Below are 27,447 nucleotides of genomic sequence, written 5' to 3'. Positions count from 1 at the left end.
GTTCCAGGCTAGGCTGGACAGGTCTTGGAGCAACCTGGGATAGTGGAAGGTGTCCCTGCCCATGGCAGGGGGTGGATTGAGATGAGCTTTAAGGTCTCTTCTGACCCAAACCACCATTCTGTGATTGTAGCTCATGAAACATGCACTGAGGACTGAATGAGAACAACTTGAGCATCCCTTGACAGGAGTGTTCAGCTGTGATGCTCTCCAGAGGCTTTATGAGCCCACGACAGCACATGAGGTGGTCCTGGTTCTTCCAAAGCCTGAACTTCAAAGGATATTTTCCAGTCTGCCAGCAAGAAAACTGGAAGGGAAGGCAAACAGGATCTAACAGAAAGATTGTCTGCTTGGTTGTATTTTGACATGCCCTTGCCTGGCTCCAATGCTCAGAAATGAAAGAAAATGCTACCCAAAATGTATGGAGCAGGGATTTATCAAAGCTGTCCTGTCCAAAACCCAGGGAGCACAGCTCAGAGCAGCCTCTTGAGCTCTTCCCTGGCGTGTCCAGCATCCAGCTGAAGATGGAATGTGAGGAAAGTGTCCCAGGGGAGAAGCAGCCATCCTGCAGCCCTAAATAAATGCTGTCACACGTCTGTGTGTGCCCTGCCTGATTCCAGCTGCCAGCCCCAGCTCTCACTCTGCCTTTGTCTGTGCACAGCAGGAGCCTCCTCCAGCTGCAGGGATTTATGGCCTGCACACAGCCACCTCTTAACCCAGGCTTGTGCTGCTGAATGGGCAGAAGACAGGCCACCATGAGCTGCCAGGCAGCCTGCCAGCCCTCACCTCCCCACTTCTTGCACTCATCTCTGAATTCACCTTCATTTTCTGCCTCTCAGCCCTTTCAGAGAAATTGGGCTGGTGGCAATTGCAATTGATCCCCTCTCTGTGGGAGCAATGGCCACTGTTTTGCTCTTGTGCACTGAGCCCATCTTCCTGACAGCTGATGACAGCCCTATTAAGAGATATAAGGAGATACCAGGGTGGGTGTTGCCCACAGGCAACATAAAGCTGTCTGGAGAAGGACCCAGCTGTGAGAGCATGGCTGTGGCTGCTGGATTAATCAAACCCACCATTAACCCCTTCCCGGGGCACTGAGGTCCCCTGCCAGCCCCACAGCACAGCCCCCACCAGCACATGGCTCTGATTGAGCTGCAAAGGCGCCAGCTCCTCAGTTTGCTCAGCCTCAGATCGATGAGGGCAGGCAGCTCCAATCAATTCCACTTTACCACTTGCTATTGAGTTCAGATCCATGCTCTCACAGCTGGTCCCATTTCCTTCATTCATTCAGAGGAGGGATTCAGGCATTTTATCCCAGCTGGATGCTGTTTTGTCCTTGCAGGATCAAACCCTTTGGTAAGAGCAAATAAAAGCCAAAAATGGAGGGCCAGCAATGAAAGGACTGAATTTGTGCTGTGGTTGAAGGCCCAAGAGCATCCACCTGGCTGTCAGAGTGGGGAAGTGGGTGGCTGGATGAGGCCATGCAATTTGCATGATATAACTGAGCTGTTGCCACCAAGCCAGCATCTGTCATGAGTTTTTCCTGTCATAATCCTGGTCTTGTTCCAGGAAAGCTCCTGTGTCTTGCTTCCCCTGTCCCCAGGAGACCTGAGTGGGGAGAATTCAGCTCTCTGGCACTTGAGCCCACACTCAATGATTTTGCAAATAAAACCAAAAAAAAAAAACAAAAAACCAAAACAAAAAAACCCAAAAAAAAAAAAAAAAACCCACCAAAAAACAAACCAAAAAAACCCCCAAAAACCCAAAAACAAAAAAGAAATCAAAGAGTTTGCATAATGACTGCTTGGAAATTTCCCTCAAACCTTGCATTTGTCAGTTAAAGAAGTGTTCCCCCCCCTCTGGGTGTCAATCCTGCAGTCATTTTTCTCTCCTCTCTTGTCACCCAGCTCTCTCACTGGCCTGTCTCCAGGATGCTGCACCTGAACCTGTGGAAATGAAGTTCCCCAGTGCTCTCCACACCTCGTCAAAGTGTTAATGAGATGATGGACCACATACAGAGCAGCTGTGACACTCGGGGTGCTGATGTGCAGAGGCTGTCAGTGCAGAGAGCAGAGGCAGGGACCAGGCTCGAGGTGATGACCAATGGATCTGGCTCCAAGCTGGCAGATGTCTTTCAGCAAGTTGTCATCTCTTCTTTTGGTCAATTAGCATTGCCTCAATTATACTATCAACTGCATAACAGAAAGGCTGGAAAGCTGCAAAAAGTGCCTGCAGAAATTTGCTCCATTTGGTAAAGACACATGCTTTGTGCATATCCTGCCCAGGCTTTGATGGTCTCCTGGTGCAAATGTGTAGCAACACTTCCCCTGGACACCATCCCTGCCTCTAAAATCTCACAAGTCTCCTTTGTGCTAGTCCTTGTATTTAATATGTATTTATGGATTTTTTTCTGTGGAGTTCGTGTGCTCTTGTTCCTAAACCACGTAGCATCTGCAGCAGCCCCTGGCAGAGAGGGCCCCTGTGTGCTGAGTCTCCTCCTTGTGTTATCACTGTTATTTCAGCCTCTCCCACCTCCCCCTGCTGTGCAGATCTCTGCTCTGTGATCCCAGCTGTCTCCTTCCTGTGCCAAAGAGCCCTGGTCCTTCAGGGACCCCATGTGCAGAGACCTTGGATCCTCCTGCTGCCCTTCTGTGCACATTTTCCAGCTCTGCTGTATCCTTGGAAAAGGGGGGCCAGAAATGCATGCAGACTGGTACTGGCTAGGGAATAGTGATATCTCTGATTTCATCTCTCCTTTTTCCTGATCCTTCCTATCAGCTTGACAGAGAGTCTTTGAGGTTTTGACTTTTGCTGAGGGGACAGTTTCACAGACTGTCAGAGCTCCCAGTCTCAGAACCCATCACTGTGGACAAGAGCCTGGGCTTGGTTTCCCCATGTGTGTCACTTCCCTAACACTGGCTTTTGTCTCATTTTATTGTCAGCTTCCTAAGCCTCTCAAAGTCCTCCTGCAATGCTTACCATGCATCCACAATTTCCAGAATAATTCAATATTATTGCAGATTCTGCCGTTGACCTCATCTTGTCAAAAGATCTGCGTGTGGAAATGCAGGGACTTCTGCTGGATCACCTCAGGGGCCTGCTGGCTTTTTCCAAGAAAGCACTAACTGTGGAAAAGAGAAATTCACTGCAAGAGAGCTGTATCAACTCTTCCCCAATATGTCATATTTATCCATCTGTTCCCTAACGATGCCAGTTTCCTCCTCCGTATGCCAATTTTTGTTCATTTGCAGAGAACAGATGTGTCATTTATCAGCCTGGGACTCCCTGGCTGCCTCCCAGGAAGCAATTCTGGTGCCACAGTTGCCACCTTCCAGTCCTCACGTCCCCTGCTGTACCCAGGGCCCGGAGATGGTTCGGCTGTCACCCAGCAGATGTGACATTCTCTTGGTCCCTGCTGTGCTGCACAAGGGGGTGGATGTGGGTTGCTCCTGGGGAGGAAAGGAGCAGGCACATATCCACTCCAAATCTCCTGCAAATGGCTTTTGTTTGAAGCTGTGGAAGAAGCAGCTGGAGATTCCAGGAGCTGCAGGCTTCCTGCAAGCCAGGGTCGATGCTGGCATCAGGGGAAGGAGTGGACCCAGCACCTGACTCAAGTGACACGTGGGCAAGTGTGAGCCTCAGCCCCCACATTACCTGGGGTGAGTCAGCCGGGAGTGTGCAGGGGCAGGGACTCTGAGTCACAGGAAGCTGCTGCTGCCTGCCTGGGGGACGCTGCGCTGTGCCCGCACCACCCCAGGATAAAGCGGAGGGGAAGCTTTGCCATGATCCATGGCACCATCCCTCCTCAGCCCAGCTGTGGAAGCTGCTGTGTGCTGCTCTTGGCCAAACAGGGCTCCTGTCCCCAGCTGGGCGTGAGCACCACGACCACTTCAGGCAGCAGAAGCAGCTCCTCAGGCCCCGGAGGATGGATGAGGATGCACACAGCTCTCTGCTGGGCTAGCAGCAGCCCGGAAGACATTACCTGGATTTTTCTTCCTGGTGCATGCTCTGACCTGTCTGGATTTACCCAGGCAAAGAGCTCCTTTGGTAAGAGGAAGGGCAATGCTGTCAGCAGCAGCCTGGAGATCTCAGCAAAGAGCTCCTGGACTCTTCAGAGGTGGAGAACAGGGTGGGAGCAGATTCCAGTGCAGAGGACCAGCCCTGCATCCTTGCACACAACTGCAGGAAGCCCTTCTGCCTCCCCTGTTCCCATGGTCCCTCAGAGTGAACCACAAATCACTTCTGCACAGCCATGGGTTGTTATATTCCTACCTGAGGACTGTGTGCAGCTTCATAGCCATCCTTCCCTCCTTCCTGGGGGCTCCATGGGCTGTGGGCAGTGCCAGCAGCAGGCAGCCCCCAGGGCTGCACATCCTACCTGGGGATGCATGAGAGAGAAGCTAAAACGTGGAGTCTGGCACGCAAGCGGTGCAGCCTGTGCTCCCCTATCCTCTCCCATCTGCCAGTCCCTAGAGCACCCCATGACAGCCATCTGTCACAGTGACCCCCAGGCAGAGTGGCATCACAGCCACCACTGTGGTGCTGGGGTTAGTCTCTGCAGTGCAGCCATCAAACCTGGGTCCTGACAGGAATAAGGTAGGGAGAGTGCAAACACTTGGGATTGGAGCAGCACCAGCTGCAGCACGAGCTGCAGACAGATTCTGGCTTTGGCAGGAGAATGTAGAAATCTGCCACTGCTCCTCCAAACCTGAAGTGAGCCACTGTGAACAGAGTGATGTCACCAGCCTCTCGTCGTGACTGCAGAATAGAATATGAGCAGCCTGTGCCAGGCCTTGCAGGTGGTAAGGTCATTTGGTCTCCTTCTGGAGCTCCTTAAAGCTCCCCAAGCACAGAGGAGTCTCCAGGGGGCTCTCACCTCAGCTGTGCTCTCTCCACCTGCTGCCTGTGCTGCTGCCTGGGTGGTTTGGCCAAGGGGAAGCCAACATCCAGGGGAAGCTCGAATCTGAGGGCTCGGCTGAGTCCAGGGACTTTGATGCCCCTCCAAGCTCTGCTGAAAGCCTGAGGTGAGAAGGTGATCCCTCAGAGGCACAGATCAGGGAACAGGGCTACATTGGGCCAGCCTGGAAGAGAAACAGGCCCAGCAAATGGTGAGGAGGTGCTGGGGTCCTGCATGGGCATGGACCACAGACCTTTGTCAAACCCCAGCGTGGCCCTGGCACAGCTGCCTCTCCAAGGAGGGAGCAATGTGAAGGATGTGCCAGGACTGGATAAGAAGGAAGAACCTATGCAATTCCTCTAATATGGTGGTATTTAAAAAAACCAAACACCACCACAAAGCTAGATCCCTCCTCAGTCCCCTCTCTGGAGACACTGAGCGTGTGTTTTCCAGGCCTGAGGATTTAACAAGAGCCATCTCCAACAGCTGTTGCTGAACATCCTCCTTGGTTACTAATAGAGGGTGGAAGTGCTTTCAATCTCAAGTGCCATTAGCCCTGCTTCCTTCCAAATGCTGGACAGGCAAATTTATTGAGAATCTCTGCCTTTTCTGCATTTTAATAAGTCTCTTCATCTCCATTTGAGAGCCTGGGAACGAGGTCTGCTGCTAGACTGCTGCAAACACTGCCTGGTGATCACTTTGTTCCTGAAAGTGCTTTTTCTCCTGCTGCCTTTTGCATCTTGCAATCCCCATGCTTTGAAATTTCCAGGGCTGTTTTCTGGGTTTCATGGCTTTCTTCTCCCTTTGGAGGAAGCTCCCGTGTTGTCCAGTTGGACCTGGCAAATTTGGATGGGTTTCTCAAGCCGGTGTGTGCTCAACGAAGCAGGAAATCTGGGACTCAGTGGGCTCTCTGGGCACATGTTGGGCATGTACCATGCCAGGCTGGCACAGAAGCTCAGTTCCTTGGCAGCCCCATCCTCACTGTCCCTCCTGCACAGGGCTGGTAGGAAAGAGGTCACCATGAGATACTTCTCTCCCCAGCTAGGCACCCTGAGAGCAAGATGCCAGCATCTGTCCCCACACTGTGCAGGACCACGGCTCATGGTGTGAGGACACGCAGGGACACACTGTGGCACCTGCCCCTGCTCCCTGTGAGCTTCACAGCTTGCAGTGGGACCTCTGTGGGTGTCCTGCTCTTGGAGCACCTGGCCCTTTTCTTTCTTCATGGCCTTCGGGGGATTCAGCTTGTGAACCTGGAAGCAGGTTTGGGTGATGGTGTGTATTTAGGAAGGGATGGGAAGGATTTGGGGGCATAGGTCTGGAGACTGGGCTGCTGGGGCATTGGAGAGGATGGGGAGATGTCTCAGTGGTGGGTGAGCTGCCGGCTGGTGATGGCTGTGTCCAGGGGGAGCACTCAGAATGTGTTAGCATGTTTTTTGTTGCTGCAACGGCCTCGGGCTCTGCTCCCAGTGCCACGTTCCCACTACATCCAGGGGATATCCTCCAGCCCCGTGCCGGGGATCAGCCCTGCACTCACACTCCAATGTCTCTGTACATCCAGCCTGAACTCAGCGTTCTTCCCAAGCACTTCCCTGCCTTGTCCCTGCTCACCCCTTCCCGCAGTGTTTCTTGTGGCGGTCCACAGGCCAGCCTCGTGTTTCAGTGTTTCCCTGGACTCAGCTGCTCCGGGGGTCCCGCACGGGGCTGCTCCCACCACACACCTCCCAGGCAGCACCGAGCGGCTGGACTGCATGACCCTCGTGGGCTCCTTCCAGCTCAGCACGTTCTGTGATCCCATGAGGGACCCTTTTACCGCCCTGCTCCCCGGGGGCCTTTCCCCTGGAGCCGAAAGACGCCCGGGGGCCGGATGGGGGCCGGATGGGGCCCGGGGCCGCCGGGAGCGAGCCGCCAGCCCTCAGCCGCCCGGGAGCGGGGGGCGGCCCGGAGCGCCGAGGAGGGCCGGGCGCGGCGGAAGGCGGCGGGGAGCGGGGCGGGCCCCGGGGGAGGCGGGCCGGGGAGGCCGGGCCGCGCTGAGGGCCGCGCCGGGGGGAGCGGGCGCGGGGCCGCGGTGCGGGCGGGCGGGGCGGGGGAGGCCCCGCAGCCGGCGCTCCGGCAGGTGGCACTGGCCGCCTCCCCCGCGCCCCCCCCGAGCTCCGCCGCCGCGCTCAGTCCGCCGGCGCCGATGCTGCTGAGCGGAGCGGCCGGCTCGGAGCGCGGCGGCTGCAGCGGCGGGGCGGGGGCCGGCGGGGCCCCGCAGTGCGTGGGCACCATGGCCCGCTGGCTCCGCGAGCACCTGGGCTTCCGCAGCGCCCGGCCCGCGCCGCCCGCGCCGCCCAAGCCCGACTACCGCGCCGGGCCGCCGCCTCAGCCGCCCCTGCCGCCCGGGGGCGCGGCCGAGCCGCTGGCCGCCGCCCAGCCCGACATCGTGGCGGCCTACCGGCTGCAGAAGGAGCGCGACTTCGAGGACCCCTACAGCGGCCCGCCGCCCGCCGCCGCCCCCGACGGGCCCCGCTACGTCTCGCCCAAGCACCGGCTCATCAAGGTGGAGGCGGTGGAAAAGGTGCCCGCCAGCCCCTCGCCGCCGCCGCCGGTGCCGGCCGCCCCCAGCTCGCCCCCGGCCGGTCCCGAACCGCCCGACGAGCCGCCGCAGGAGGTGAGTGCCCGGACACGGGGCCCCGGTGCTCTCCCCGCGGTATCCCGCCACTTGCGGTGTCCCGAGTGACCGCCCGCAGCCTCGGCCCCTGCCGTGAGGAGCAGGACCGGGACCCTCGGGGCAGGTGGAGCCTGAGCCCCTCGGTCACGGAGATGGCCTCGGTGGTCCCGCCAGACTCTTGGCATCCGCACTAAGGAGCAGGGTTGGGATCCTCGAGCACCGAGGGGGTGCCCGGCCAGGCTCCACGGGGCTCCCGTGTCGCGTTCCCCTGTGCCCCGGCAGCACCGACATGCCGGGCACACGTCAGCGGGAACGGGGGCGGCCCCGGCTTCTCCTGCGGCTCCCGTGCGAGGCAGGTACGATCCCCAGCGGGAAGCGCTCGCGGAGGAGCACAGCACTGTCTGCGGTGCCCTCCGAGGCTGGGGCCGCTGACCCTGGGCCTCGCACCGCTCCATGCCTGGAGGATCTCCCCTGCCCGCCTGCCCGGGCTGCCCGTGCCAGCGGCGGCGGCCGGACCCCCAGAGATGCCGTGCTGCTTTGTCAGGGAGCCTCAGCGCCTCTTTGTCTGCCGCAACCCCCCGCCGGCTTCTCCAGGCTTGAGAGCAGAGCCTGGAGCTGCCAGGGAGGCGAGAAACCTCCCCGGTGAGAGGCAGGAGCTGGGCAGAAGCTCCCCATGGGGAGACGGGCTCGGAGTGGCACCGGGACCTGGGGGAGGATAAGCCCAAGCGGGGCTGCGGCCCCTTGGTGCCGGGCCTCGCTCTCGGAGGAGAGGCTGATGCGGGGACTGCGCAAATAAAGGCAGGAGGGGGTAATTAGTGCCCGCTAGCGCTGCCGCCTGCAAGACGGGGCTTGTCAGGCGAACTCGACGGGATTGCAGATCTGGCTGGCGGAGGGAATCGCGGATACAGTCAGCGGTGCCATCCGTGGTCCTGGCACTGCCAGGCGGCACAATGAAATGAGCACCGGGAAAAATCTGCTAGGAAATGTTTTAAGCAGATAGAAAAACTTGTTGCTGGTGGATCTTGGGAAGTTGCCTGTACTGACTAATTGCTTTTAGGAGATTTCTCGAGTGGCCCAGCAGAGCTCCACTTTTGAGCTGGCTAAAGTGGCTGCTGCAGGCAGCAGAGGAGGATGAGGAGGGTGGCAGTGGGAGTAGGGACAAGAGGTGCCACCGTGGTGCTGTGGTTTGCTGAGGCAGTCTGGATGGTTTTTTGTCTGGAATGTGTGTTGCAGGATCAGAGCAGGAGCATGTGGACTCGGGCTGTGATGTGCAAAAGGCTGAGCCAGGGCTGTGGGAAGCGGGGACTGCTGACAGGTACACCCAGGCTGTTTGGGGACCCAAAGGCTGGGGAGAATCTGAGAAGTTTGGAGAAAAGTCAGAAGCTGGGATGCATTCGGGGAAGCTGTGCTCAAACAGCTCTAGCCTGAAGACCCTTCATTTTTCCAAGACAGGCAGTGATTAGATTACTGATGGTCTCCTGCATGCCACTGTAGGGAGGAGACGTCTAATTCTTTAGGGCTCTGGTATGTGATGGACACAGAGCTCCAGAGCCTGGGCAGAACCGGACTAAAAGTGGAAATATTTGATAGTGCTTGCAGCTGTCCAATAATACAGTTTTCCTGGAGGAGCCAGGGAGTATCCACCATGTAGAGCAACTGTGTTGGGCTGAAAAGCCCTTTGCAGCTCTCATCCACTGGGCTGAGCAGTGGGAGGGTTTCCCTGCTGCTCCAGGATCATGGTGGCTCTTCCTGAAGGTAGTACAGGAGGATGGAAATGCCTGCTGGGGGTTACTTACGCTTGTGACCCTCGCCCTTGGTGGTGTCAAGCTGTCCTGGAACAGGGAAGGGATACTGGAGCTGGCTGGAGCCTCAGCTGAGATGATGGTTGTGCCCGGGGCTCAGTGCTCACAGGCTTAGGAGGAGGCTGTGGGCACTGTTCCCTACCTGCTGCAGGGACTGAGACTGCAGACCCCTTGGGTTGTGGTGATGCTGGAGATTAAAGGAGAAGCACAATTCTGTGTACAGACAGAGCTGCTGGAGCAGAGAGGGTTTTTGTTAATGATAGATGGGGAAAATCACTCTAATAAAATATGCAGCCCTTCCAAGTGGGGATGATTAGGATGGAGACAAGTGGAAAGAGCAGACACTGGTTCCTGATTGTGTGGTTTGGCTGAGACCATGTGGTTTGTTGTGGCTGGGGGCTGACTATGCTCCCTGGGCACCCTGTGCCTGCTGTAGCTGTTGTGTTTCTTCTGGAGAATGGAAAGGACAGGAACATCTTGGTACAGGAATCCTTCCTGCCTGGGCTGCACGATGCTTTGCTGCTGTAGCACATCTGTCACATCTTTGCCCCTTCTGTGGGATCTGCAGCATCCTGTGGGGATGCATTAGAGCCAGCTCTGCAGTGGCTTGTGCTGCTTTCCAAACTCTGCTGGAAATGGTGTGGACAGCACACGTCCTCCTCAGTCTGCTTGGTGTGCCAGGCCTTTTCCCACAGCAGTGGGCAATGGACTGGCCCTGTGCCGTTCACCTGAGCCGGGTGGACACTCTGGAGGTGTCTTCCCTGCTGGGTTTGGATTAGGCACAAGAAGCAGCACCACTGGGGAGAGATGCACTGAGGGACCTGCTCCTGCCTGCACCCAGGGCATCTTGAGGGTGGGCTCGGGGACCTGCCTGAGGACACCTTTGTGCTGTGCCCACCAGGAGCAGTCACTGCTGTTCTTGCTGGGAGTGCAGGGTCAGTGCTGCAGGGTGTGGGAACAGCCGCTCAGGAAGCTCCTGGGTGTGTGTCCTTCCTGCCAGAGCTCCTCCATCTGAGTCATCTTACGCGCTGCCGATGCTGTGCTCTGTGTGTGCCTCCTCCTGTGCCACGGCTGCAGCCCCAGGCTCCCTGCCCAGCCTGGCTGTCCCCTGTGGGCCCTGCACCAGACCCTTCTTGGAAGGTCAGCTCTGTGTTTGCTTTTGGGTTTGGCTTCAGTGTCTGCCAAAAGCCGAGCTGCCAGATGTGTAAAACTGGAGGAATTTTGCACCTGACGGACGTTGCGCAATTTATTTACCCAATCTTCTGAGGAGACCCCAAATGTGCTTTACCTTCAGGGCAGGAAACTCGTTTTTAAGGTGGAGGATCTCCCCAGGAATCCTCTGCAAACCTCTGTGTAGAGTGGAACATCTTGTTGTGGCAGAAGGTGGTGGCAGGTAGAATGTTTCTGGGCAGGATGGGACAAAGAACCCCAGCTCTGCCCTGGGATTTTGGTGTCTGACCTGTGAATGCTCTTGAAGTGCTGTGATCTGTCACCTTCACTGGTGGGCTGCATAAAAGCTGTTTGACTGTGAGAACCCAGTGATGATTTGGTTCTTTGCATTAATTTTGTTTTGATTTTTCTCCCCCTTATTGTTGGCATGTATAATAGAGTGAGAGCAGCCTCAGTGCTGCAGCAGGGGTCTGGATGTGCATTGCTGTGGCAGATAAACATGTGAAAAACACTCATGCTCAAGCAGGATATGTGTCCAGGTGCCAGTGGTGCTTGGCTGCTCCCTGAAGGACTGGTCTGCACCAAGAGCTGCCCTGGGATGATGGCTTTGCATGTCAGGCTTTTGCTTTGCACCCAAATTAGTTCAAATCTAGCAAAGCTTGTGCTGTGTACGAGCAGGCAATGCCTCCACAGCCGTGTGGTGGGATCAGCAGGCAGTGAGCGCTCCCTCAGCAACGTGGAGCATGAGCAAAGCATGGAAATGCCTGGCCTTGGAGCAAAGTTTGGGGGAGGGGGGGGGCTTAGAGCACCCCTGGGAGCTGCCCTGCCAGGGGCTGTGCCCCCTCCCTCTCTTGGGAGCAGCAGTTTGCCCTGTGGCTGCTGCTGAGAGCCCTGCATGGCTCATAAAGTCCAGAACTCAGATTAGGAAATGTCAGAGATTCAGTTTCCTGGGCAACCGTAATACGGCCCCATCTGCAAGGGCATTAGGATGTGCCCAGTAATTGCAGGATCCCTGCTGTTTGCCCCATTCCTGGCACTGCCTGGAGCCTCCAGCCCCTCAGTCTTGGGGCTTGAGGCACCATTCTCATGGGCTTGCTTGTCCATCCCAAGGTTATGATGCTCCTGGAGGCAGTAATTGCCTTCCCACCTTTTCTGTGGCTCTCTGCTGTAATATCCAACCATTTGAAAAACCAATGGATTTATGTTCTCATCACCCTACAGCTGGGAGACCTTGCTCCTATGAAGTGGCATCCTTGAGGCAGTGGAGAAGCAAACCAGTGTGGCAAATTCCCCCAAACCCAAGGAGCTTCTCTCTAACCAGAGCCATTTGCTCTGGGTCCAAACTGAACCCAGCAAATCACATCCTCTGCCAACAAAGTCCATCTAATCTCTTCTGAGTGCCTCTGCAAACTTCTGCAGGCAAAATACCCAGTTTTAGGGGTCTTGACAGAAACCTGTTAGATTCTCCACCATCTCTGCTTTCTAGACCTGGAAGCATCTGTGTGGGGCCAGCCACTCTGTGAGTCTGCTGGAGCTTGTGCATTCTTCTCTGGGAAGCCAGGCCTAAACACGAGGAAATACATTTGGAAATATGGAAATAATGTTGGGTTTGATGGTCTTGGAGGTCTTTTCCAACCTTAATGATTCTGCATGCAGGGAAGCCTCCTGGCCCTGTCTGAAGCTGCAGTGTGTGTATGGTGCAGAGGGAGGGTCCAGGACTGGCACCAGCAGTAAGATAGGTCTGTGCCCAGTCTAGGAAACGTGGTTCAAGGCATGGAGCCTAAGGAACAGACAGCTAACCCCAGGAGGGCCAGCAAACTGCATTTCACAGCCCCCAGCATGCTTGGAGCCACGAGAGCTCTGCTAAAGTTAGCATTGAACATGGCACAGCCCAGTCACCCACCTTGGCTGGTGCATCTGTGTGTGCAGGGACTCTGCTGGCATGCCCATGTGTGAGGATGCTGCTGCTGTCACAGGGCTGTGCTCTGCAGGTGTTGAGGTGCAGCAAGAGCCATGGGAGAGGCCATGGGATGTCCTGGCTGTTTGGAGCAGCTTCACTGAGGTCTCTCAGGCAGCAGTGGGAAGCAGGTCCTGGTTGACCAAGCAGCTGTCAAAGTCACCAGTGACTTGTGTTTCCTCTGGGAATTTCACCTTGCAAAGGGCTGCAGACCCCTGGGCTCAGCTCTGCTGCTTCGTGTCCCCAGTGCTTGATGGGGCCTGAGTGATGCCTGTCACCCCTCGGATGATGGAGGTGGGAGCAGATTGCCTGTCTCCCCCTGCAAAGCCGGGGCTGGCTGCTCCTGAGCCCTGGTGCTCTGACACCATCTGTGCTCTGCCACCTTGCCAAGGGGGAGAGCATCTGCAGCTCCCATGTGTGAGCCCTGTTCTGCTCCTGTGGGGCAGTCTGGGGATAATCACAAACAAGTGCTTGTGCCCTGGCATGGAGGGACCAGGTTTGCAGAACTGACCCTGTTCCCCATGCATTGGCTGCCCATGGAGCTGGGACGTTTAGGGAGGAGCTGGTGAGCCAGGCACACAGAGCCGTGTGCCTCATGTAGCTCACAGGGATGCCAAGTCTTGGGACTGCATGGAGCTGTTTACAGTTCCAGTTCCTGTTCCCTTTTCCTGCTGGGCTTTCTGTCACAGGCTATTGTTGGGCATTTTGCTCAGGAAGGAGGGAGAAATCTTTTGTTTTGAGCTGATTATTGGAGCTGCAGAGGAATGTGTGAGCAGCCGTGGTCCCCGTGACTGGCCAGGAGCAGGGCAGCATAGTGGTGAGGATGGAGCCTGGCACCAAGTGGGTGCCACACCATGCTTGGGACATTTGGTCCTTGCTGTGGCACATCTGCATAGCCCATTTTGTTTCTGTGTCCTGGTGGGTGCTTGGGTACACTCGATTGCTGCTGGAAATGTTGCCTGGCCCCACTTTGGGAGCAGGCTTTGGGGCTGGAGGTGGATGTACAGCTCCAGGCTTCTTGAGGACTGCAGGGCCATGTGATGGGGTGCTCTGACTGGGAAGCTGCTGAGATGCTAGAGCAGGCATGTGGCTCCAGTGCTGGAGGGGATTGAGCTCTGGGACATGCCCCATATCCTACTGCAGGATCCTCTCCTTTTCATTCATAAGTGCAAATCTCAGGAATTTTGTGCTGACCCCGTGACCTGGCACTTGAGAACCTCCTGCTTAGGCTTCCTGGAAGAAGGTTCTATCTTGTCTTACTTAACTTAGGATGTGTCTGGGGCTGCTGTGGAGAGGAAGCCATAGGCTATTCTTAGCCCTTTTGTTAGAAAAGCTCTTTAAATGAGTGCACAGGAGCCCTGGAAAATAAGTAGAGAGTTCCTAGTTGTGCCAGTGCCAGCTGACACCCCAGTGTTGGGATCTGTGCCCTTGTCCACCTTGGGAGGAGGAGTGTGGCTGTGTGCAGGAGAGATCTGTGTGCCATGGAGGGGCACAGCACTGCTGGCAGCCCTGTGCTGCATGGGGGCCAGGCCAGGCCGTGTGTGTGGGTGCTGCCAGGTGGGGCCTGATGGTGAGGGAGGGGCAGAGCTGCCTTCTGCTCTGCTTGGCTCCATCTCAGCTTTCAGGACAAAGGCTGGAGCATTTCCACAGCCAAGTGCTGGTGCCTGGAAAGCTGTCAGCTGCCTGCAGGGCTCTGCAGGGCTGCCACAGTGTGGGTTTGGGCTCTCAGTGGTCAGTCTGGCTGCTGCTGGTGGAGCTCATGGTGGGCTCTGCCCTCTGCCAATAAAGGCAGAGAGTGCCTTAACCCTTTTCCTGTTCTTGCCCTGTTCCAGCTGGCTGTTCTGGAGGACTATGCAGATCCCTTTGATGCAGCACAGGTGGCAGGCAGCCAGGCAGGGCTGGAGAAGGTGATGGAGAATGATGGATATATGGAGCCCTATGAAGCCCAGAAGATGATGGCTGGTAAGGTGGAAGGTGTCACACAAAGGCCGCTCTTTACACCTCTGGTCCCTGAGTTTGGTGCCACTGTACTCTGTTCCTTGCAGCCCCCACATAAGGCAAAGCTGGGTGAATGGTTCTGGTTGGGCACACCCATTTTGCAGGCGAATTTTCCCAGCTTTATCCTTGTGCACTGGGTTTGCAGGAGCATGCAAAGACTGTCTGAGCACTACAGGCACATCTCTCCCTGCCATGCTGTCCCCCAGGACCCCAGTTGCCAGGTTGAGTCAGGAGAGACCTGACATTCCATGCATTTGGCTTAAAACTAAGATGGATGTGGGAGCTGTTTAATTCAGTTAGGACTGACTGGGCCAGAACATGCAGTGTCTGCTGCAGCAGCAGGGCCCCCAGTGGGCCTGTCTGGGGCTGGAAAGCTGGTGAGCTTGGGAGCATGTGCTCCTGAAGGCAGTGCTCAGGGTCACCATGCTGGCTCTGGCTCTGCTTTGCAGCTCTGTGGTTTTCCTGGAGTAAGTGGTTTCTGGAAAGCTCATGTGGCTTTCTGAAGTAGTCCATTATATTTCTTGGAAAAACCAGCAAGTAATGGAGAGACTGCTTGTGCCTGTGGGAGAGACTTTGTTTTGCTTGAGGGAAGGGCATTTTATTAAGCCAACCACTCTGGGTGTCCAGGGGAGAAACCCAGCCTCACTTCTTGCAGGAAATCAGGCTCAGGGTGCTCTGTTCTCATGGACCCCATTTTGCCAGGCTGCCCAGGAGTGGGAGTGTGGGGCTGGGGGCATCCTGGTGCTGCTGAGCAGCTCTCCTGCTCCTGGCAGCTGCTCTGCTGACGCTCCCTGCCCCATTTCACCACGGGTGACATTGATCCCTGTTATCTAGCACTGTTTTGGGGGGGCGATGGCTGTGTTGGGCAGAAGGCTCATGGTCTTTTCCCTCCTCTCTGGGCAGAGATCCGCCAGAAGGGCCTGCGGGAGGCTCCCGCACGGCCGCTGCCCCTCTATGACACCCCCTATGAGCCTGTGCTGGACATGGACAGTGACTGCTCGGCCTGCCCCAGGCCCCGGGAGTCCCGGCTGCCCGAGGATGATGAGAGGCCACCAGAGGAATATGACCAGCCCTGGGAATGGAAGAAGGAGAGGATCTCCAAAGCCTTTGCAGGTGAGCGATGGGAGCAGCCATAAAGCAAACAACACTTTTTGTGAAGCTGGATCTTTGGGGTTCCTTCATCTGCTGGGGGTCAATAATGTTGCTCTGTGCATTTTCATAGCTCAGGGAGTCTTGTGCTCTTGCAGAAGCTGTTTCTCTGAGCAGGGAGCCAGGCTGGACAGAGTGGTGGGCAGATCTGCCTTGGTAACCTGTCCAACCCCTGTCTCCCATTGCCTCTCCCATGCTCTGACCGATCACAGCCTCTGGTGCAAATTAACACCCTCAACCTTGCGCTGCAGGGGTGGGTTCAACCCTGGGCTCAAGCAGATCCCTCCTTCCCCAGGGCAGGAGGATAGCCAAGGATCCTTCATCCAGCCCCCCTGACCTATTTATCCATGCTGTGGGATCGATTGTGTTTGTGTTTGGTAATGAGGAAATCCATGCTGTGCATTAGCACTGGCTCCTTGCCGGTGCTGCCTAATTGCTGCGCTCTTATCTAGGATGCATTTTAATTGCAGCATTGTGTGTCTGTGCTGCAGCTGCTGCTGAGGGTGCTCGGGCTGGTGGCACTGTGTGGAGATGATGGCAGAGAGAGGTGTGGAAATTTGGGGTTGGGGAGAGGTTCACCTTTTGGGTTTGGGCACTGGGAGCTGGAGATGTGTGTGCTGGGCTCAGTGTCACACAGTGTCACTTGTGCTTGGGGTACCAGGTCCCACAGCACCCCGTGCCGAGGATTTGGTGTGTCAGGCTCCATCATGGAACACTGTGCTCTGCTGGGCTGGGTTTGTGCTGAGGTGTCTGTGCTCTGGATGAGCTGCCTTCCTTGATATCCCTGGGTGGAGGGATATCACAGGTTCACAGGTGTTCACAGGTCTGGCTCACCTGTAGATACACGTGGGTGCTGCCCAGGGTGCTTCAGGCCTGCTCTGAGTCCCAAGGGAGTTAGGCTGCTGTTCCCTGGGCCACGCTGGGACCTGCTGCCCATTTTTTTCTGAAGCCAGGGCACATCCTGCTGTGTTTCATGGGGTATTTTTTCTCTCTAGTGATGCCAAAATATCTCTGCTGGCCCATTCCCCCTTCAGGGGGTCCACGAGACCCCTGCTGATGGGCAGCTGCTACTGGCACAAGGCTGCAGCCCACTGGTGCCTGGCAGGGAATTGTGAACCCTGTGGGTCACTGGGAGGTACCTATGGCAGGACAGATGCACAGGCAGGACAGATGGCAATGGGATGCTTGGCCAAGACCCCCAGACAGACAAGGATGTGGAATGGGGTGATTGCAGGCTCCCCCAAACCCCAGAGAGGGTTGGCTGGAAAAACTGATGGGAGGAGCAGGGTCTCTCTATTGGGAATGTGCCCCACCTCAGGCCTGTCCCTGCTTGGTACTGTGGAGGGGATGAGATGGCCAAGCTGATGTAGGGCTCCTGGGAATTTAGTCCTCAGGTCTTTCCCCCCCAACTGCTCTCCTTCTCTGTGGGCCTCTGGTGTTGCTGATGGTTTTTTCTAAACCCTTTCTTTCTCTCTCTTTCTCTCTGTTTCCCCCACCCTCCCCACCCCCCATCCAGTTGAAATCAAGGTCATTAAAGACCTGCCATGGCCCCCGCCGGTGGGACAGCTGGACAGCAGTGAGAGCCCCCCGGATGGGGAGCCCGGTGCCCCCCTCCCTGCTCAGCACAGCTACGAAGACGCCAATGGTGGGTCCTGCGTGCCAGCGCCGTGTCTGTGACTCTGCACTGCTGGGATGCCTTGGGGCTTGCCCTGGGCAGTGCCAGACATGATCCTCCTCCTCTGCCCTCCCCCAGCTCCTCCTCTGCCCTCCCCCAGCTCCTCCTGGCCCCTTCAGCTGTCGTGTGCTGGACCCCAGGTGTTTGTCCTGCTGTATTTTCTGCTGCAGAGGCACTGTCTCTTTGGTGCCTCTGCTCTCAGCAGCAGAGCTGCTCTGGGGCATTATTCCATGGCATGGCAGAGTCGTTACTGTCCCTTTTGTTCTCTCCTCTTTGCCTCCGAATTCCCAACATTTCATGACTGCTTTGAAGGTCTTCTCAACAACTGTACTGAGTATTTAGCTGATGTTTTCTTTCATTGACTGATTTTTAATACCCGGGTCCCTTACAGGTGTGTTAGCAGCTAATTCAGATCCCAGTGCTGAAGCTGGGGCTGTTTTTTCCCCTCTTCATTATTTAGCACTGCTCTGTTTCCTCTGCTGTTTTATTACCTTGCTGCTTAGTGTCAGGAGGTCCCTGTGGATTCTCCACTCTTGCTTTTGCTATCCTGAGCAGCCAAATCTCCCAGGTACACTTTGTCATCTCAGGTTTGCCTTGCTGTGAAACCTTTTTTGTGTGTGCTGAGCACAGAGCCCCTGGGTAAATCCCCTTTGGATGCTGCTGGCAGTCTCACTTATGAAAGCCAAATATTGCTGCTTCTCTTTTAACCCTTTATTAATATTTCAAGGACCTTGCTCTTATGCTGTGGTGAATTAGGATTTTGCCAAGAGCATTAGGTGGGGGGAGTTTGTGGAAAGCCATGACTGGATGTTACCAGTGGGGAGCTGGGATGCAGGCTGTGCCTTTTCCTGTGTAGTGCTGTGCCTGCCTGTGTGCCACTGACACTGTCGGGGTGGGCACTCACTGCAGTGCCAGCTGCAGATGTCTGATTTCCTTATCTGCAGCTACCCAGATCCCTGCAGAGCTTCATAAGATAAAAGCCAGTGTGGCCTTTGCTGCCTGCTGGGTGGGCTTGAGCACAGGCTGCAGGTGATGCCTTATTTTGGTGCTGATGGTGGGGGCACTCGAGAGCAGTGGCCACTCTGCCAGGGCTTTCTTGGGTGTTTCCCAAATCCCGAGGGGTGCTGCAGGCTGAGATCAGTCCCCAAGAAGAAAGGTCTTGGCAGGTGGGAATTTTCTGATCCTCTTCCTGCAGTGAGTGCAGGTGTCAAGAAAAATTAATCTCTTTGTTATGCAGGCTCTTCTTTTCCCGTCTCATTTATTATCCCCACAGTGGCTCTGACATGCATCCTGCTCCCGATGAACACATCACTTTGTCATTTTTCCTGGTTTTAGCAACACAGAGTCTCTTTGTTTTTTTTTTTTCTCTGACTTGCCTTGCTTTGTTGTATTAGGTTTATCTTGCCATAGTTTTGTCTCATTTTCTATTTCCCATGTCTGGGGGTGACTTGAACGTCTTGAAGGATGTCTTCTTCCTCCTAAGGGCTTGTTTTTAATATCCTGTTTAATCATGCACCTGCCTCTGTCTCCCTCTGACAGGTGCAATGCATTTCTTTTGAGCCTGGAACACAATGACTTTGTGCCGCCAGCAAACACTTGGGCTGTTTGATTGCCTGGCTTTTAATGATTGCCCCAATTTTTTAAGGTGATGAGTTGAAATTGAAGCCTGTGTGTGATGTACAAGGGCGAGCATGGCTGGTGAAAAGCCAGAGTGCTGCAGAAGCAGGCCTTGTCAAGCCATAATGCCAGGCACCTCCTCCTTGAGCTGTGCTCAGGGTGGTTTATGCCATGCTGAGCTGCAGAGGATTTTGGCTGGGTTTGCTTTTGGCTGCCTTCCCCTCCTTGCAGTGCTGGGGGGGCTGGAGTCCTGCTCACCTGCACAGGGCTTGGAAAAGGTGGCACTCAAAGAGCTGCCTTATAGGATGCCCTGCTAGAGAGGAAAACATCCCTCTGGCTATTTTTTACCTCCCCCTCCAGCAGCCAGGAAGCCTGGAGAGTTGTCCTGTCTGGGCCATTCCAGTAGTCCTAGGGCATTTCTGGGCTCAGCCACCTCCAGGGTGACTGTGCTGCCACAGTGTCAGCCCCTGGCAGCCCCACACTGTGGCAGCTCTGCCTGATCAATAAGTCATTTGTGCAAAGGGATTGGTGGTACAGGGAGCAATAATGAACTCTTGGGAGGAAGGAGAACTGATATTGTTAATGCTGAAATCATCCTGCGTGGAAATAACAGGCAGTGGGAGGCCAGGTCCCTGGGGCAGGGCTCGGTCAATTCCCCGCACTCCTGGCTGTGGCTGGGCTGGTGACAGGCAGGTGGCAGTGTCAGGGAGGTACCTGCAGTCAAAATATCCCCTTCCCACCTCGGGGAATTGTTTTTTCACCCCCTGTTTATTTGTGCCAGCAGAATGTGTCCATTGGTTCAATGTGTCCATTGGTTCCAAACTGACAGCTTCCTTTAGCTCCATCTCTCCCCTCTTCCTCTGAGACTGGGGAGCCTCTTCTTGCTGTATCTCACTTAACCCTGTGCCACAGCCACTGAATCTATTTTTGCATTAGCAAAACCTCCTGAGCTTTTGAAACCTTCCTGGAAATGTCTTCCATGGGCTCAGCTACTGGCTCCAGCCTGGGGATTGCAGTGAGCCCAAGAGCTGCCCTGCCCTTGCTTAGACCAGGGGCTTGGGGCAGTGTGAGGTGACCCAGTGTGATGTGAGTGGCTCTGGCTCTCCCTGCCAGAGGAAGTTCTGGATCCCAGCCTGTGATGTCTGTCTGTCTGTCTGTCTTGCAGGTCCCTCGGAGGGGCTGGGCTACGGCCGCACCTCGCCCTGCAGGGAGGAGAAGGCCAGGGCTGTCCTCAGGCATGGCTCCAGCAGCCTCAAGAACACAAAGACACTGACAGCTGAGCCTGGCCCCTTTGTCGGGGAGAGGATTGACCCTGCCCTGCCCCTGGAGAGCCAGTGGTGAGTCCTGCCTGCCCAGCACGGCTGCCCGACCCTTCCACTGCACTAGGGAGCCCTGTGGCCACACCGTGAGGATCCCTGGGGCAGACTTGCTTCTTCCTTTCTTCCTTGGCCTCACATTTCAGCCTGTTTGTCCCTGCCCCTTGTCTCCCAACCCCAGTGATGCCACCCCCTTCCCTGCGTGTGGCTGCATTCCCTGGGGAGGTGCTGGCATTGCTGCTGCCCCAGGGCAGAGCCTGTCCCACGGTGTGTGCCCTGTGCCCAGCTCAGCAGAGCCCTTGGCACAGTGTGTGCCCTGTGCCCAGCCCAGCAGAGCCCTTGCCAGCTGTGCCCTGTGCCCAGCACAGCAGAGCCCCTGCCAGCTGTGCTCTGTGCCCAGCAGAGCCCTTGGCACAGTGTGTGCTCTGTGCCCAGCACAGCAGTGCCCCTGCCAGGTGTGCCCTGTGCCCAGCAGAGCCCCTGCCAGCTGTGCCCTGTGCCCAGCACAGCAGAGCCCTTGCCAGGTGTGCCCAGCAGAGCCCCTGCCAGCTGTGCCCTGTGCCCAGCCCAGCCCCTGCCAGCTGTGCCCTGTGCCCTGTCCCTGCAGCTGGTACCACGGGGCCATCAGCCGGACGGACGCGGAGACGCTGCTGCGGCTGTGCAAGGAGGCCAGTTACCTGGTGCGCAACAGCGAGACCAGCAAGAACGACTTCTCCCTCTCCCTGAAGTGAGTGAGCCTGCCAGGCTGGGGGGTGGCAACACACAGCCCAGGTGACCCTTGGGTGGGTGCCCCAAGTGAATTGTGCCCGTGTTAATTGGCTGACTATGAGATGACCACTTGTGACTGCAGTATGAAGTCCACGCTTTTGTGTGGCGTGGCACAGGTTTCTGGTTTGGCGTCTCGCAAAAAAAAAAATCTCTCAGGAAAATCTGGAGGCCCACTGCTTTTCCTTGGCAGTACACATAATCCCTCAGATGGATCAAATGATGTGCCTCACTTCTCAGTCAGATGTGTCTGGTTACAGCTTCCAGCTCTGTTTTCTTGTTCCCCCTTTTTGTAGCTTAGTTTTTATGGGAAAAGAAAGTTTGTAAGAGGCCACTGTTGATGGGAACGTGGGTGCCCATCCTTGCCTCCCCAGCCCACAGATCCATTTCTCAGCTGTAGAGAGGATTTGCCCTGCTCTGCTTTGCCAGTAGGGAAACCTCATCCCCACAGCACAGCTTGGTTTCTGTTTGTGGTTTTTGGGGAATCTTTATATTCTCCCCAAGTTTTCCAGATTCCCTGGATGCCAAAATTGCATGAGGCATCTCTGCATGTGTCCTGACAGGGGGGAACTGCCCACAGCTCCTCATCCAGCTCTTTCCTGGCTCTTGGGGCAGCACAAATCCACAAAATCAAAGCTGTTATGGTCTGAAGATGATGATGGATGAGTAAATACCTTCTTGCTCTGCTGCTGGACAGCTATATTAGCTCTGTTCCTGCCAGATGGGAAATAAGTATTCATTGAGCACTTCAGCTATCCCCCTGCCCAATAACAGGCCCCTTAACCCTCTGCTTTTCTCAGTATACTTTGAGTTTCCCCAGTGGTCTCTCTACCTGCATTGCTCCCAAGAGGTTTCAGCCTCTCTGTTTATTTCCCAGTGGCACAATTGTGAATTAAATTGCTCTGTCTCTCTTCACATTTTTTTGACTCTTTTTGTTGCCTTCAGCACCAAATCAGGGCAGGAGCTCCACTGAAAATACACTTTCTTCCTCCTGCATTTAGAGTTTTCAGATCAGCCAATAAACCCTTCTGGAATAGCTCCTTCCTTTCCCTTTTTTGGGTTAGAATTTTTACTTATGATTTAATTTTTACTGATATTTTAATTTTCTGTGGTTTTTCCTTGCCCTGGCTTGTGAGCCATTTTAGAGCAACAGCTTCTTTTGGTTGGGGAGCTGCATTTGAAGCTGCAAGAGGTCTCACCATTGCCTTGGGAGTGGCTTTATCCAGCTGTGTGTTGGAGAGCCTGGGAGGTGGCATTCCATCACCAAAGGTGGCTTTGCATCACCTCTCCACAAGCCAGTCACCTGTTTCTTAGTGGTTTTTCCCTTACTTCTTGCCATCATCCTCAGTCTTGTGGCAAAATCCTCCTCTCAGAGGGCATGTGTGGCTAGGCCATGGTGTGCAGCAGTGTCCCACCTTCCCCAGCCCATCAGGGAGTTGCTTGGGCATTGCCTGTCCTTGCAGAGTTTGTGGAGAACCCACAGCCCCAGCAGCAGGATTTTTACTCCACTGCCTTTTTCTGTAGAGCCTGTTCAAGGAAAATCCCCTGGGATGCTTTTTATATAGCTTTAAGCTGGCTGTCTGCAGCTCTCTCTATTATTTTTTTTTAACTTTTTTTTTTTTTTCCTTGAGGAAGGAGGCACAGCCAAGGAGATGGTCTGAAAAGTGTTCCAATACTGACCTAAAGTACTTTGGTGTTGCTTTAAAGGAAAATATGCACAAGAAAGAGCAGCCAGGAGCAGGTCAGGTAGCTGGAAGGATTTAACCCTGCTGTGACAGTGCTGGCTGCTCCAGGCTAGGCAGCCCACGCTGCCTGTCATGGACAGGGTCATGTCATTGCCTCAGATGCTTGGAGACTCCACAAGGGTGGCTGAGGCCACACTGCAAAGCTTTGTGTCCTTCCTTGTGCCTGCAGAGGTGCTCAGCAGGAGCAGCACCCAGCCCTTGTCCTGTTCCCTCAGTCATGTCCCTAGGGGTGTGATCTCACCACATCCCTGAGCTTGTGGCAAAGACCTGTGGAGCACTTGGGGCTAAGCACAACCAGTATCAGCTCTCCATGGCTGTGTGTGGCAGCGCTCCTGTTCCCTCCCAACTGGGACACAAGACACAGCCAAGGTATTGCTTTTCCTCAGCCCATGCTGGGGGGCTGTGGCTGTCTCTCAGGACAGCTGGCTCCTTGCTCCTGGCTCTAAATGGATTGCAAAGCCATTCTGCTAATGCAGCTGGGCTGTCCATTATGGTCCCTCTCCAGCTGGGGGGATGGGGCAGGGCTGTGCAGCACTCCAAGCAGCTCAGCATCACTGATGAGGTCCTGTCTGCTTTTAAGTCATCAATATTTTCCCATAATGTGCAATCCAGACGCTGCAGACAGGCTGTGGCTCTCCTCGGAGACGCAAATTAATAGCAACAGGGCCATTAGTCCATCACTTGGAATCAGTGTTCGTGGCAGGGTCTGCCTGCACAGCCTGGCGTGGCTCGGTGCCCGTGCTGTGCTGGGAAATGCTCTTGCTGTGCTGAGCAGGTTTTATGGAGCCTGCAGCGGTGGCATGGGGAGAGGGGGAAGGAGAAAATCCTTTGGCTGTGGGCCAAAGGAGAAAAACCTGGTTTGCCACGGTGAGGCTGCAGATCTGGGAGCTGAGGGCATCTTGTGAGAACCAGAGCAGTTGTAAAAGGGGCTTTGTCACATGCAAGGAGCAAAAGCCACTACCCTTCCGTGACCCTACAGCAAGTGCCCCTGCTGCTCTTGCCTGGGTGATGCCTTCCCTACCACACACACCCTGGGTGGGCCCTGCACACCCCACTGCATGGCCATGCTCCCCAAGGGGCACTCTGTACCATCACTGGCCGTGTCCCTCCTTTGCTCTGTGGGGTTTGTTGGAGTCAGCCAGGAGCAGGATGGTGCAGGCAGAGCTGTGGCTGCAGACAGGAGCCAGCAGTGTCCCCTCAGCTGCAGGGCCAGGCTGCCTGTGTCTGGGGGTCAGGGGATGAGGGGAGGCTGGGGCCAGCTCTGCCCCCTAACCCTGCCTTGCTCTGTCCTTGCAGGAGCAGCCAGGGCTTCATGCACATGAAGCTGTCACGGACCCAGGAGAACAAGTACGTGCTGGGCCAGCACAGCCCGCCCTTCGACAGCGTGCCCGAGATCATCCATCACTACGCCAGCCGCAAGCTGCCCATCAAGGGGGCCGAGCACATGTCCTTGCTGTACCCGGTGGCCATCCGTACCCTATAGGGATCACCCCCACGAGCCAGGCTCCAGGCTGGCTGCACCCAAAACTGGCCCATCCCCAGGGCTGAGCGCTGCCGTGCCCAGGATGGGCTCCAGGCCCGTGAGCGGCTCGCTGGGCACAGCCGCTGCTGGCGGGGATTGCTGCAGCTGGGCCCCTCGTCCTGCTCTCCCAGGGGCTCCTGTGCTCTGGTTTTGTGCTGGCGTGGCACGGGAAGGACCCCCCTGTGCCAGGAGCTGAGTGGGGCTGTGCACACCTCCACACCTGCCTCCTTGGCAGAGCTTGGCATGCCAGGACTGGAGCTGGGACCTTGGAGAGTCCAGGGAGGGGGGCAGTGTGTGCAAGTACGGGGATGAATCATCCGGTAGCAGGCTTGAGGTACCTCCGTGAGGGTGCCTGGCTCTGCCCATGAGAGACAAAGCAGCTGTGCTCGAGGTGAGGAGGCTGGCAGGGGTGAGCAGGACCTGCCTGGGGCCAGTGAGGCGTGCAGAGTGCCAGGCAGGCTGCCCTCAGTGCCCCCTGCTCAGTGCTCACTGCCATCCTGTGCCAAACGTGAACAGTGACCGGCCTTGGCCATGTGTGCAGCACCACTGCCTAATAAAGCGGTGCATGGTTGTCTCCTGCTTCCTGGGACTGTGTGCCCACATCCCCCCTGAGTGGGGGATCAGTGTAGCAAAGCAGTCGAAAGGGAAATTTTGTTACACAAGAGCTTTAAGGGAATTGATTTTGCCTGCGCCGTTGGATACACGGAGATTGGGGTGGTCAGGCAGTGTCCCCTCTGAGACACAGGGGACAAAGGATGCTGGTGGTCACGTCCTTGCCATGTCTTTGAGAGCCTTTGTGGGCAATGATGATTTTGGACTTGCCTGTTACTCCCTGTAGAAGAGGGTGCTCTTTGGGATCTTTTGCCTTCTTGTTTTCCTTCACCTCTCAGAAATCTTAGGCAGAGTCTCTGAATTTCACAGAGCTCCTGATCTCCTCTGAGGAATGACTGGCTCCACTCCTGTTGTTTGTCTTCCTGACACCTTGTCTTTGGGCCAACTTGCTCCTCTTTATTTTTTTGGCTGAACCTTTCTCTGGTGCTCTGTACTGTTTCATACATCCTTGCCTTTTCACCTTGTTCCTGTTGTTGCTCCTATACCCTTGCACATGCATTTCCTCTATCTGTGCTTCAGCCTCAGCTCCATCCTACTGTTACTCCCTAGCAGCACATTCCCTTTCCCCTCTGCTCTCTGGGTGGGGATGGCAGCAGTAAAGTCACTACTGGACCAGCAAAACCTTTTCTGTTAGTGGAGCAAAGCCCTTGGGCACTGGTGGGGTGAGTTAGCAGTGTCCTGGTGAAGGCTTTGTGAAAAAGCATCATCCTCCCTTCTGCCTGCTGCCAGGAAGAAGCTGTCCCTGCTGGTTGCTGGGGGACACTGAGGTGATTGATGGCACTGTGGGGATTTTGTGTGGGTGAGTGCTGCAGGCACTGCATGAACCCTGCTCTGCTATCCGGGGTTTGGGGTTTTTCAGACTCAGTCCTAGCAGAGAGACAGCTGTCCTGGCTATCCTGCCCAATTCTGAGCTGCTGTGGGGGCTGTGGGGCATGGCCAGTGTGGTCTGTGAGTGCACCCTGTGACTGGGAGCTGCACAAGTCTGGGGGGTTGGTCCAGGATGCCTCAGCCTCTGCAGCTCCTTAAAAGGCATTGGATTGAGCTGGCCGGTGTCTCCTTACAGGCTGCTGGCAGCTCTGCTGCCTCTCTCCATCCCAGGGAGGCATTCTGTCCACTGAGGATGGAGGTGACTCCAGTGGGAGGGCTTTTCACCCAGAGCCTGCAGGAAGGGCTGGAGGTGCAGAAATCTGGGTGCCCTTTCTGCACTTAGAAGGTTTCAAGTGCCACTGGAGCAGCCCTGCTGTGCCCTGATGGCTCCAGTGAAGAGCTCATCATGGGGGATCCTCTGCCTTCTTGGAAGCTGGGGGTGGGAAAGAAGAGGGTTCCTGTGTCCATGCAGCTCCCACATAGAGTGGGGCTGCTTTCCTGAGGAGCTGTGGCAGGGAGCAAAGTGCCTGGAAGGCAGTGCTGGCTGTGCAGCCTTGTGGTGAAATCCTGCTCCAGCAGCCTGGCTCCATCTCGGGAGCATCCCTGCTGAGCACAGGGATGGAGGAATGAGACCTGTGTGCATTGCACCGGCTGCCCAGAGCCCCACATGGACCAGCAGGACTGCCTGCAGCTGGCCTGGGTGTGCAGGTGCTCCAGCACAATGGCTCTGGGTCATTGCTGTGGGAATCACATCTCTCCTGAGCCCTTCTTCTCCAGGTAAAGTGAAACTCCCTTGTTCTGCCCCCGACCATCCCCTCAGCAGGACTCTCTCACTCTCTTCCTCTCTTCATGTACTTGGAAACAGTATCCAGGTGTGGTCTCACCAATGCCAAATAAAGGGAAATAACCCCTTCCTTTGTCCTGACCACCAAAAATATATAACTCCAGTTCTAGCAGGACTTTCTCCCCAGGAAATTTGAACTGAAGTTCTCTTGAGAGGGTATTTTAGTGCTGCCTTTGCCATCCTGTGACTGAATGAGCATTGTTTGGGAATGGGGTGGGTGAGGGCAGGCATGCAGTAGGGTTAGAGAGGTGACAGGGATCCCTATTCATGGGGATGCTAATCCCCAGGAGGGAAAAGGGCATGAACAACCTTATGTGGCTTTAAGGTCAACCCTGTTGGGAGTATAAAGTTAGACCAAAGACCTTTGTTTGTAATAATTCTAATCCACTTGTCCCAGCAATGCCCCGTGTGCTCCCAGCTGCTCTGTATCCTCCTCCCTCTGCCATTCATTGCTGGTCCCTCACAAAGCCCTCCACAATCCCAGGGTTGGTTTAGCGTGCTGCAGCTCCTGAGGACGGGGGAAGGAAGTTTGTTTTGTAATTGGATTAGCACTGCTGGGAACAGCTTGTGCACGGTGTCAGGGCTGAGCTGGTGCAGCCCTGGCCTCGTGCCTCTCTGTCTGGTTCTGGGGCAGCTTGGGGCTGTGTTAGCCCTGCAGAACCAGGCTTGACTGACCAAAATGGTGCTCACAGGGCTGTCTCCCATGAAGACAGGCTGGGGGAGTTCAGGCTGTTAAGCCTGGAGAGGCCAAGACTCCAGGGAAACCTTAAAGCCCCTTCCAGCCCTCAAGGTCTCCAAGAGAGCTGGGGAGGGACTTTGGACAAGGGCCTGGAGTGACAGGACAAGGGGGAATGGTTTCAA

General features: G+C 55.7%; 1 protein-coding gene across 1 annotated transcript; it reads left to right on the top strand.

Moving 5' to 3' along the window:
• Window positions 1–7,056: 7,056 nt before the first annotated feature.
• SHF (Src homology 2 domain containing F) lies at window positions 7,057–24,837 on the top strand. The gene is made up of 7 exons (XM_036389872.2): window positions 7,057–7,547; window positions 14,309–14,438; window positions 15,378–15,587; window positions 17,140–17,268; window positions 20,081–20,252; window positions 20,839–20,958; window positions 24,038–24,837. The coding sequence occupies exons 1-7, from the start codon at window positions 7,077–7,079 to the stop codon at window positions 24,222–24,224; spliced, it is 1,419 nt and encodes a 472-aa protein (XP_036245765.1). The 5' UTR covers window positions 7,057–7,076; the 3' UTR covers window positions 24,225–24,837.
• The last annotated feature ends 2,610 nt before the right edge of the window (window positions 24,838–27,447 follow it).

This window comes from Molothrus ater, chromosome 13 (genome assembly GCF_012460135.2).
Source record: "Molothrus ater isolate BHLD 08-10-18 breed brown headed cowbird chromosome 13, BPBGC_Mater_1.1, whole genome shotgun sequence".
Taxonomy (NCBI): domain Eukaryota; kingdom Metazoa; phylum Chordata; class Aves; order Passeriformes; family Icteridae; genus Molothrus; species Molothrus ater.
This window is presented reverse-complemented; position numbering and strand designations above follow the sequence as displayed.